Genomic DNA, 11,966 nt, shown 5'->3' with positions numbered 1-11,966 from the left:
GCAAGTTATGGATAGAGTTATCCATTCAAACTTAGGGTGAAGCGCATCCAAATTTTGCAAAATTTCGAATACTAACAATTCAACATCCAATTTCAATTTTACTTTTTTGTTTCACCAAAACTTTCCTATTATGGATACCAAGTAGAAGATGGGTTTTCCTTTCATGTCGTTAATTAAAGAAGGTGAAAGCATTATTTACTTTTTTGCAACAATTTTCTGAATTGAACTCTAATCACAGAAGCTATAAGAAGTAATTAAGTTTTTATTTGATTAGCAATAATTATCCTTACCTTTTTCTGTTAGTGACTTGAAATAGTAATATGTTCCGTAATTTGTAGATGAGAACATTTTTCCACCATTAACAATTAACAATTTAACATGCTAAGCTCTTTTGAATTGAAGACAATTATGAACCATAAATTTCCTTTACCCTGAAACAAGGGCAATTGCGAACTTAGAAATGATGCTAGCCAAAAATGAGAAGGAACTGAGGCGATTTTGTAATTATTATTTACTCCTTAGAGAGTGAAAGGACAACGATCCGAATTCTGATAACGTAAACTTCAAGTGAAGGAAACACCAGAATAGCCGTGCCTGTGTGTGTGTGTGTGTGAGTTTGCATTTAACTTAAGCCCCACAACTCGTGACTCGTGATCTTTATTAAAAACCCTAAAACGCCAAAAAGAAGAGAAAAATTAAAACTCCTAACCCCCTGAAAAGTCTTTCAGATTGGTCCCCAATTTACCCCCTAAATAACTCTTCTTGCCCTTCAACTTTCTCTCTCCTTTCAACAAATCGTCCCTCTGATCCTCTCTCTCTACATTTTTAGCTGCAAGCTTTCTCAACAATGCCGGTTTCGTGAAGCTGTCTCACTATTTCTCTATCTACCTTTTTTCCTTGCATAGAATTTATTTCAAAATACTTGTTTTATTTCTATTTAAGTTTTGGTATTTTTGGTGCTTGTGTGTTCAAATATAGGAAAAATATGAAATGCAGCTTCATTTTGAGCTAAGTTTTTGTTGGAAATGGCGGAGTAGTGAACCCTAGCTTCCGATCTGTGGCTCTAGCTTTTGATTTTGAGAAGACAGAAGGCTACATTTACGAGGCTTTTCAGTTTCTAGTTTTGCAGAAAAAAGAAGAAAAAATAAACTAGGGTTTTTAAGAGGGGGAATTTGTGGTTTTCCACGTTAATGATGGATTTGAGGGTTTAGGATTTTATTTTTTGAAAATGAATAGAAGTTTTAGGGCGGAAGAGTCAGCGTTGAGGCAGAGACAACAACAACAAATGGGGACTCTGAGGAGCTCGGGAATGAAGGAGAAGGACGAGGAGCTAACGTTGTTTCTCGAAATGCGAAGAAGGGAAAAGGAAAGAAATGATCTTCTTCTTCAGAACTCTGATGAATTTGATGCTCCTCTTGGTAACAAATTTTTCTTTTCCTGTTTTCATCGTTATTTCTTTTAATGAAAGATCCTGATTTCTTTTTTATTACTCTGTTCTGTTCTAATTTATGTGATACTCTCTCCTTTTTAGTCTGTCCAAAGAAGAATGACATCTTTACTTTATACTTAACTTAATGAGATGATTTATATTTTAGATCACAAGTTTAATAAGTTTTTCTTTCTTAGACTCAGCGTAAAATAGGACGGAGGAAGTACTATATTGCCTTTTGCATATTTAGGATGGGTGGATTTGTGGATCATTTATGATTTTGTTGACTTAGTGAGATGACTTATATTCATTTTTTATATAGTTAAGGCACACAGTTTTTTGCTTAAGATGGTGATTTGTGAGATAGGTTGAAATTAGTAGTGTTTTCTATTAGTATTTGCTTCATAAGATAAAGTCATGGCTATATGGGGATATTGTTAAGTTATTATACTTTCCTTGCAGGTGCAACAAGAGGTAGTTCTCCTATTTTTGACATTGCATCAGAAACTCCGGTGCGGAAGACTGGTGCTGATGATTTCCTCAATGCTGACAATGATAAAAATGACTATGACTGGTAATTTGTGTCTCCTGTGTTGTTTCCGGATCATGTGATAGTTGTGACTGTTTTTGTTCCTTTGGTTGTATATTTTAGCTGGTTAGATTGTTTTCCAGTGTTACAAGTTCCTACGTTGTTTATCCAGCGAAATTTTTGGGTCATGTCACCTAAATTTCATCCTTTTTGGGGAAAAAAATTTAAATCAACATGTGAATGCGTCCCTTTCTTGTCATGCAATAAAAACCTCTAGCAAATGCGAAATACACTTGCCCAAGTTATCTTCTGTAGACAGACTTATTGAAGTTAACAGACAATTGGAAATGTCAATGACTGGAAGCAAATAACAGACATAAAAAAAAAAAATAACAGGCATAAAAGTCACAGAATGTTAGAAAATGAAGGGACGCAAAGAAGTAGGATAAGAAATATAGTACAATAATATATGTATAGTTGTATTTAGTTAGTCTTAATCTATGAGGAAAGGAAACACTAAGAACAACTCAAGCGTATAAAGACATATATAATCAATTAGGTAGGTTCCAATATGATAAACATGAATTTAACCTATTCCCCAAAAAAGGATAAACAATGGATTTAAGCCAGCTTCAGGATATAGCTTAAAAGACATCTAATGTAGTTAAACTACTAATAAGAAAATAAATTGTTAATGTCTTAATCTTGTATAATGTATTTTCTACCTTTTTTTTCGATTATGTATTTGTTGAATGAATCTTCCCTTATCACTAGTTTCTTTTACTAGAAGGGCCTATTAATCTGTTAAGAAGTTCTGTTGAGTATCCTGAAGAAAGCAGCATATTAGGAAGTGTCCCATCGATTCCAACAGATTTACAGGACTCTCTAAATTTAGAGAACTTCAAAAATATAGGATTAGGTGTTTAGTCACATTGAATATATATACACAACTTAAGATTTGGTGTCTGTTGATCAAGAAAAAAAAAAGAACTTAAGATTTGGTATCTATGCTTTCCTAGGAAGTTCCTCAGATATGTGAACTAAACATGAAGTCTCATTACAAGATGAGAATAGACGAACTTATGACTATTCACATTTAAATTCAGTGGTCAATTATAAAGTAGAAAAACCAAGTGCTGTGATTACAATAGCTGCGCTTCAATTCCAAATTAGTTGGATCTATGAATCCACTATAACAATTCTGCTCAGTCGTGTCCTATTCGTACCGCTAATCAATAATTTGTCCTAGACAAATAAGGAATTCTCTAAATGTAGGAGTGATCTACGTCTGGCACCTCTTTCGACAATGTCATGCAATCTATAACAAAACTTAAGCGATTTTTATCAACTATTGGGCCTAATAAAGGCTGACGTTTATTCCTACTAATTGATATCCCCTATGCGGATAATTTTCTTCCAATTGTGTTTTGTTCTGCTTTACGTGGAAATGGGATAATGTAAAATGCTTTTGAAAGGCAACTAATGAGAGGGATTACTTGCTAATATATACGCAAGGACATATTCTCTAAGGCTCGGAGTTTTTTGTTTTGTTATGATAAGGTGAATAATTTAATCAATAAAGGGAAAATCTCCCGTATACAACATAATATGATTCTGTATGAACCACAGCCAATCTCCTATACGCATTAGAGCCTCATGGGTGCACCAAAAAGAAACTAGGAATGAGAGGCTATTCCTCAGACTAACTCAAGGAGTTAGATTACTGGTAATTATTGATTTTGTGATTCCTTCTTTCTGCTCTTCGCTTAGTTACACCGGCTTATAGATGCCCATGTCCTACATGAATCTAGTTCTTTTGCTAAATTTGATGAATTCCAAGATGTTGGAGATATTTCATGTGATAGGTCTACAATGTTATCTTTTAATAATGCCCTATTCCATAATCGTCATGGTGACACAACATGCAGTACCATGAATATCAGAATTTTTCTTCAACAGACTCAACTATGGAAATTATTAAGGGGGATTTATCTATTGTTTAACTTGAATATGTAAAAAGTGTAGGTGGCGTGCTATATTTAGATTCATAAATCAAATAGGTATTTCTTGAATCTGTGTTATATTTGCTACATAAGTAGGATGTCTCTATGTTGCGATAACTCTTGCTCATGTTTTTTTCACTATGGGTACTTCTCTGTGCTCTATTATGAGGCGTCATTTTTTGTATTTCAGGCTTTTAACACCTCCTGGTACTCCTCTTTTTCCTTCACTTGAGATGGAGTCGCAGAAGACAGTAATGAGTCAACTTAGAACTCCTAAAGCTCGTCCTACTGCATTGAAATCTAGAGTAAGGATATATTATTCTAACTTTCCACTCCATAACATCTGATAATGAGGCATTGTGGCCAAGTAGTATCGATGGGCAGTTAAGTTGTTTATTGCTTAACATTAGTTATGTTTATCTGAAAATCATGGAGTTATTTCACACCACATCCGTTAATGAAAAAGAAAATTCTATAATTAGATAAAAAGGACATGACAGGTTGTTTAACTGAATATGCATGCACGTAGTACTGTTACCTTTCTCCAAAAAAAAAAAAAAATTCATGTAGTGACTCCAGCATGTAATCAAATGCAATTAGTAATAAAATATTTGCTTTTAATATTTCACAATTTTTCCTATTCTTAATTTTTTGGAGGATATGTTTCCTTTTTGAAGGTTTTTGTAAACATGTGGAGTTACTATGTGCCCATCTCTCAATGCAGCCTCTTTTGTGAGTTTTAATAGATTTCTAGGAGCATGTAGAGATTGAAGTTAGGACTTGTCTCCCTTATTGAGTTGCATCACTTAAGCCTTAATGGTTTATGTTCCTAGGATCTACTAAAATACATAACTTTACCTGCCACTTTGCCATAAATATGCAATTTCAGGTGGAATTTGTGAAGTTTTTTCTTTCTTGCATTGTGTCTTAATCTAAGTGATTTACGTTCCAACTTATTTTTGTGGGCTAATTTTATTCAACATTTTGTTACTGTGGATATAGTTGGCAAATCCCCAGGCCGAGCCAACATCAAGAAGCAACTTGTCATCTAGACAGCCAGCTTCCTCTCCTGTATTAAATAATTCAAGTTCAGGCCTCCGGAGACCATCATCTTCAGGTGGATCAAGACCTTCAACTCCTACTGGACGACCGACTTTAAGCACAACATCTAAATCCAATTTGACCTCAGGGTCTAGACCCTCATCTACTGCAGCATCCAGACCAACGACATCCATTACAACCTCTAAAACAATGTCAACCACAACAGCATCTAGACAATCAAGGTCTGCAACACCTACTTCTCGTGCCACTTTGACAACTGCTAAAGCCACAGCACCTCCAAGATCTTCAACGCCTACTGCAAGGTCTAGTGCAAGGTCCTCAACGCCAACTACCAGGGCATCTATTCCTGGATCAAAGTCCGCATCAAGGACAGCAACTCCAACACGTCGGCCACCTTCAATGACTAGTACAACTAATACAAATGCTCCACTGGTTAGATCTTCATCTGCCTCTTCAGCTAAGTCAGCTACAGGTTCAGCCAGAAATCCTTCAGCCTCACGTCCTAGTTCTCCCACTATAAAGCCCAGACCATGGAAGCCTTCAGATATGCCAGGATTCTCCCTTGATGCACCACCCAATTTAAGGACATCATTATCTGACAGACCAATTTCTGCTACAAGGGGTAGACCTGGAGCTCCAAGTGTTAGATCTTCATCTATTGAGCCAGCTTCAAATGGAAGGATTAGACGACAATCATGCTCTCCAGCAAGAGGACGTCCTCCTAATGGTGTTACGCATAGCAGTGGAAGCTCTGTACCTATCCCTGCTATGAGTCGATTGCATGCTAAAGCTAATGACAATGTAAGCCCTGTTATGGTTGGAAGTAAGATGGTTGAAAGGGTAGTAAATATGCGGAAGCTGGCTCCTCCAAAGCAGGATGACAAACAGTCTCCACGGAGTAACTTATCTACAAAGTCTTCATCACCTGACAGCTCAGGCTTTGGAAGAACATTTTCAAAGAAATCCCTGGATATGGCTATTAGGCATATGGTATGTATACTCCTTTCATTTGTTGCTTCTATCTTCAGCGAGGTAATATACTGTAATCACTTGAATGTTTCTAACAAAATGACGGTTTGTCTATATTTTTGGCATTAAGATGATATGGAGCTCTTATGTAGATTGAGGATTTCCGAAGACTTTATAAAACATGTTATTTTGGTCTTTTGGTAGCTTTTTAAGTCTTAGAAGCTTTTCCCTTCAGCGAGGTAATATACTGTAATCACTTGAATGTTTCTAACAAAATGACGGTTTGTCTATATTTTTGGCATTAAGATGATATGGAGCTCTTATGTAGATTGAGGATTTCCGAAGACTTTATAAAACATGTTATTTTGGTCTTTTGGTAGCTTTTTAAGTCTTAGAAGCTTTTCCCTCTTGGCCTGTTTGTTCATGGTTTTGCTTAATTCTAGACATTCACAGGATATAAGGCGAAGCATCCCAGGTAATCTGCGCCCTCTGTTGACTAATATTCCAGCATCCTCTATGTACAGTGTGAGATCAGGGCCTAATAAAAGCAGGACAGTAAGTGTATCTGATTCTCCACTTGCTACGAGCAGTAATGCCAGTTCTGAAGTGAGTGTTAATAACAATGCCCTGTGCGTGGATGGGATTGAAGCTGATGATGATATTAACAGCGATAAAGGTGCTCGATCTCCTGCCAGTTTGCAGGGAAGGTGATGATTCTCCTTTCCTGCTGCAGGATTGAATTTCTAATTTTAGGAACAGTGAAGTATGAGAATTTTGGCACCTGAATACCATTGTTTATCAGGAGGAACCAATAGATTTAGTTCACTTGAATATGTAAAGATATATAAGCATTGGTTAGGTACTAGTTGAAGCCATGTATCATTAGTTATGTGCCGAAACCGATTTTCCGTGTTATTATTCATGAGAAATGTGATCTAGTTTCTTGTGCCATTTGCACGAGACGTATATACAAGATTAGAATGTCTGAACATTGTGTCTGAGCTTTAAGGGGTTTCACTTTTTACATGAAAAAAAGAAGCTTTTGCCTTTTATCGTCGCAAAATAAGGAAAAGCCTCTTTCTATGCAAAAGCTACGTTTCTGTATCTATTCAACGCGGGGCACACAATAAAGTCTGTCCTAAAGATGAATAAATGAAACTGTTGGCTAGTTCCTTGAGAGCTTGATTTGCTACTTCTGTTAACATCTCCTAGATTCCAAGAGGAGAAATATTGGGTGAATGCGACTGTGAGGCAGTGATATTAACAACCACTGTGAATTGAAACACATTATATGATGAAACAGAATTTAGCTGATTTATTTAATTCATCGAGGATGATAAAAGCTAAAAGATTTGCTTCTATGCTGAACAATATAGACTACAAAGGTATAGGAAAATAGAAAAATCATCTCAATTGCAAGCTAAAGAGCCTAATAATTTGGCTTATAAAAGAAATAGATCAAGTTTCGTGTGATAAGAGAAAACGTTAAAGTTAAAACTAAAATGATAAATTCTAACCCATGACGAGAAGCGGGAGATCCAAAACAGGAATAAAGGAAAAAGAGCAAAATACAAAAGCATAAATTGAGTTTTAAATTATCATTAGCATTTGGCACAGAATTCAAATTCAAATACTTTATAAACGACCACATAACTCACTGTCACCTAAGAATTCTACCATCATGCAGATGCTCTGCTGTAACACTCCACTCAATCCTACTTTATCGACACCATATACAGATAGAAAGGAGAACTACATTAAGAACTAAACGACATATGCCTCCAGTGGAGGGGAGAATTTTCCTATCAAGCAACAGCAACAGGTTCAGAGGAGGAAGCTACTGCGGTGGCAACTGGAGCAGTAGCAGAATCAGCTTTTGTAGAAGGGCCTGCTGGCGGAGAAGGCTTGAGGTGGTGAGGTGTATTATGATTAAGCTTCAATAGTATCTGCCTCATTCTTGATAAATCAGTGGCTTTCCCAGGCTTTGGCCCATTGATCACAACGATCGATGGCTTCTTCTCGTCATCCTTTTTCCCTTTCTTCTTTTCAATTGTTGGTACTTCATTAGGAATCAGCTCCCCAATTGATTTCCAATAATTTCCAGCAGCTTCAGCATGGAACTTCTCATGACTGGCTACAAATAACTAAGACAAGACATGCAACGGAAAAAATAATGAAAATGGACCAAGATGAGTAACATGGTAATCTGGTAACTGGAAGGAATCAGAACAGAATTCAACAAGGGTAGCGGGGGAGGGGGGAGGACTTCTGTTGACATAAATCATTCAATTCCAATAAACTCAATCATTTTATAGACAGGCATAATCCAATCGCTAGTCAAAATCCCATGAACTTCATGGAGGAAAAAGTCCCACTAACAACAATCTTAATATTGATATCTCCATATGAACTAAATTTCTAACGGTAAACCTCCAATGTCCAACCAATCCTTAACAGAATTGAAAATCCAAAAACACAGATATGTTGATGGCAAAAGAGAACTCCTCATGAAAATATACAAGAACATAACGTAATAGCAAGAATTAAGAACCTCAAGATACATGAAAATAATCTTAAAGGTTGAAAAAATCAAGTATGAAAGATCAATTCTTACTTTCTCCTTCTCTCGGTTAGTAGCTTTGTTCGTTTCCACTGTGATCTCCCTCTTCCTGTAAAAATCAACTTTGAACTCATCTGCTTCATCAGAGATTTGGCTCAACACCTCTTTTTCTCTCATTTCCTTCTCCTCTAGTCGAATGGCATTAAGCCTAAGGAGATTAAACACACAAAAACAGCTATACTCTTATAAATCTTAGAGTGCTGAGGTGTTCTATTAGAAGGAACAACACTTTATGCTAAGACATGAACCAACAATTACTCCAACGAAATGATAACGATCCAATACAAATAAGATTGACAAAAGACAACTGTTTGAAGCTTCCAAACATCTAAAGGATTCCATTAAATTTAAATGAGAAAAGATAAAGTAGAAAGAGATTTTTAACAACATTTCTACTTCAGATATCACCACTCAAGTACTTTGCTAAAGCAAAAACACAGTTTTTTCACGCATACTAGTCAATTAAGTATAGCACCCTAAATTTCGAGCCGAAAACGTTAATGAAAAATGACAACCGCGCAAGACATTTTTACAGATTATATCACCGTCTGATTACAGTTCCAAGTCAACAAAATTTTACAGTAAACCGGTTCAAAATACCAAGAATGATACAATACCATAAATGCATCTGATCAATGAATTAAAAGCGGTAAGCATCAGTTGAAAGATTTTAACCTTGTCCACTCTCTAAGAGCGGAACCTTGCTCCGGTTGCATCTCCACCGGAGGTGGCAGAATTGCTCCATCCGATGTTGCATCCACTTCAGAAGAAAAAGAGGAGAATTCATACGGTACGTGGATCGGCTGTTCATAGGAATTCGCAGTAAAAAAGGGCGAATCGTCGCCGGCGGGGCCATTGACGGACTCGGACTCAGCGAAGTTGGAGAAGGAGTCAAATCTCTGGGAAGAGAGACGCGGATCGTATCCGAGGTAACCGTCGTCGAACGGCTGAGTGGAACCCGCCCGCAACTCGCCGTCCAGTTGATTGGACATCCCTTTGTGGTGTTTTGTTTTGAGAAGTACGAGGAAGTAGGTTTGTGTTTGACAGTGTACTAATTTGAGTTTGACTTTACATTAGTATTAAGTATGAGTGGCAAACGGCCGGGTCGGGTTCAATGTGATTCGGGTCGAAAACGGATAATAAAAAAATGGATATATTATCCAATCCGATCCATATTTAATATGGATAAAAAATGAGTTAATCGACGGATAATATGGGTAATGATATTATCCATGACTTCATGAATATGATCACTTTTGAGAGAATTCCTAATCTCCCAAACTTGAGGGAATCCCCAATTTGAAGTTTTACAAATATAAAAGTTAAATCCACTAGTTATCCACTGGTTATCCATTTTCTAAATGGATAATATAGTTCTTATCCATATTTGACCCATTTTTAAAAAATTTATTATCCAACCTATTTTTTAGTGGATAATATGGGTGGTTAACTGTTTTCTTTTAACCATTTTGTCACTCCTAGTATTAAGTATACATGAAGTTCAAGGTGCGGTTATCTAGGTAGAAATAGCGTGGGATAGCCACTTTTTAATATGTCCAGTATTTTTAATGTTGAACAAAAATAGCCACTAATCTATTAAAATTAATACGAAAAGATGTTGTTACCCTTTCTTCATGAGTGCTGTATAAATATTAAGGACATGGTACCCCTAACATTTACACTGCACACATGAAGTTAAGGATGCCGTGTCCTTAACATTTACACTGCACATATGAAGTTAAGGACATGATGTCCTAAAGTTTAACAACGGAAGGTGCAAATACAGGATATTTTGTCCTTAATATTTACACATCATTCATGAAGTTAATGATACCACATTCTTAATATTTACACACACTCATAAAGTTAAGGACACTATGTCCTTAATATTTACACTACACACATGAAGTTAAGGACACCGAATCCTTAACATTTAAACTGCACATATGAAGTTAAGGGTATGAGGTCCTAAAATTTAACAATAGAAGGTGCAAATACAAGTTAAGGATATTGTGTCCTTAACATTTACACTGCATACATTAAGTTAAGGACGTCATATCCTTAACATTTACACTGCACATATGAAGTTAAGGACATGATATCCTAAAGTTTAACAACGGAAGGTGCAAATACAGGACACTTTGTCCTTAATATTTACACAACATTCATGAAGTTAAGGACATCATGTCCTTAATATTTACATATCACCCATGTCTAGTACACGAATATTTTCGTCCGGGCGGGTAAAAATTTGTTAAGCACTGGCCAAAGAGTAAATACATTTTAAACAGTGACGAAAGAATAAAGACATCTCTAATTAGTGACTAACTGTGCACTTCCCCCGTTATCTGGTGGGTATGGGCTTACTCGAGGGAGGTGCACAAATAATCATTCTTGGGGATGCTATTTATTTTATCATAAAAATTTGAACTAAAAATGTTAATTTCAGGATAATTTTGGATATTTGTGTCCGAAAAAAATAAACTGAATTTCATGATACATTGACTAGTTCCTAAATAACAGCCCTAAGTGGCTACCTAGTGTCATTTGTACAGGAGAAATGGCCACTTTTTACCCGTTAATAGAAAAGTAGTCATCTTCTCAAAATTAATCAACAATTAACCACTCTATAATGCGAAAAAAAATATTTGGATAAAATTTCTCTATGTACAAGGATAGAGACCGGAGAAACCGAAAGAAAAAGAGGAGAAAATTGTACAAAAGGATAACGCTATGAAGAGTTTTCTTTAGTTTGTTGTTTTTGTGTACATATGTTGTAACAGTAACATATAGGGTGCTAGTGGGCAGCATAAAACGTGATATCGTACAGTTACCGTAGGATAGGAAAATGCATTTTGTGGTTTCCTATTTAATGGATTGGTATGGCCGTATGGGTGTAGTGTAAATCTCTTAACAAATGGATAATGTAACCAAAAAAATATTTTTTTCACCTGATGTGCCTTAATTTGGGATGTGAGCAATTACTCTGCCATTGCTTCTCATCGCTACCAGTTTCTTGTTGATTATTTTGTGGGCTATGATTCTTTAGTTTTTGCTGAGGCCCAATGTTGACTATTGTATTCGGTATTCGCTCGTCCGATCGAGTTCGAACGATTATCGATCAAAGTGAGATTCCGAAAATGGAACAAACAAGTCTCGAACCCGAGGGGCCGATCCATGTCGAGTTCGACACCGTTATCGAGCTCGAATCCAAATCGAACTATGATGCAGAGTAAAGCTAACATGCTTATGATCCAGAGACCAACCAACATTGACCCCGAATCAATTCGAGAGCTCAAGTCAGAATCGAGCTCGAACCAAGATCGAGGGCTCGAGGCAAGATCGAGCTCATAG

General features: G+C 36.4%; 2 protein-coding genes across 5 annotated transcripts; one reads left to right on the top strand and one right to left on the bottom strand.

The window, feature by feature from the left end:
* Positions 1-669: 669 nt before the first annotated feature.
* LOC104098321 (uncharacterized serine-rich protein C215.13-like) lies at positions 670-6,981 on the top strand. Of its 4 annotated transcripts, none has more exons than XM_009605038.4 (5): positions 670-1,418; positions 1,892-2,003; positions 4,152-4,266; positions 4,964-6,013; positions 6,436-6,623. In XM_009605038.4, exons 1-5 carry the CDS (start codon positions 1,229-1,231, stop codon positions 6,469-6,471), a joined length of 1,503 nt encoding a protein of 500 aa, XP_009603333.1. In that variant the 5' UTR covers positions 670-1,228; the 3' UTR covers positions 6,472-6,623. The 4 variants fall into 4 exon arrangements, with proteins under 4 accessions (XP_009603333.1, XP_009603323.1, XP_070053106.1 ...); XM_009605028.4 differs by having other exon boundaries at positions 676-1,418; positions 6,446-6,981; XM_070197004.1 differs by having other exon boundaries at positions 1,287-1,418; positions 1,872-2,003; positions 6,446-6,981.
* A 580-nt stretch (positions 6,982-7,561) lies between these two features.
* On the bottom strand, positions 7,562-9,676 carry LOC104098315 (clathrin light chain 2-like). The gene is made up of 3 exons (XM_009605014.3): positions 9,288-9,676; positions 8,607-8,760; positions 7,562-8,136 (listed from the first exon to the last, which is right to left on the bottom strand). The coding sequence occupies exons 1-3, from the start codon at positions 9,602-9,604 to the stop codon at positions 7,798-7,800; spliced, it is 810 nt and encodes a 269-aa protein (XP_009603309.1). The 5' UTR covers positions 9,605-9,676; the 3' UTR covers positions 7,562-7,797.
* Positions 9,677-11,966: the final 2,290 nt, after the last annotated feature.

The sequence above is a fragment of the Nicotiana tomentosiformis genome, chromosome 3 (genome assembly GCF_000390325.3).
Source record: "Nicotiana tomentosiformis chromosome 3, ASM39032v3, whole genome shotgun sequence".
Lineage (NCBI taxonomy): Eukaryota > Viridiplantae > Streptophyta > Magnoliopsida > Solanales > Solanaceae > Nicotiana > Nicotiana tomentosiformis.
This window is presented reverse-complemented; position numbering and strand designations above follow the sequence as displayed.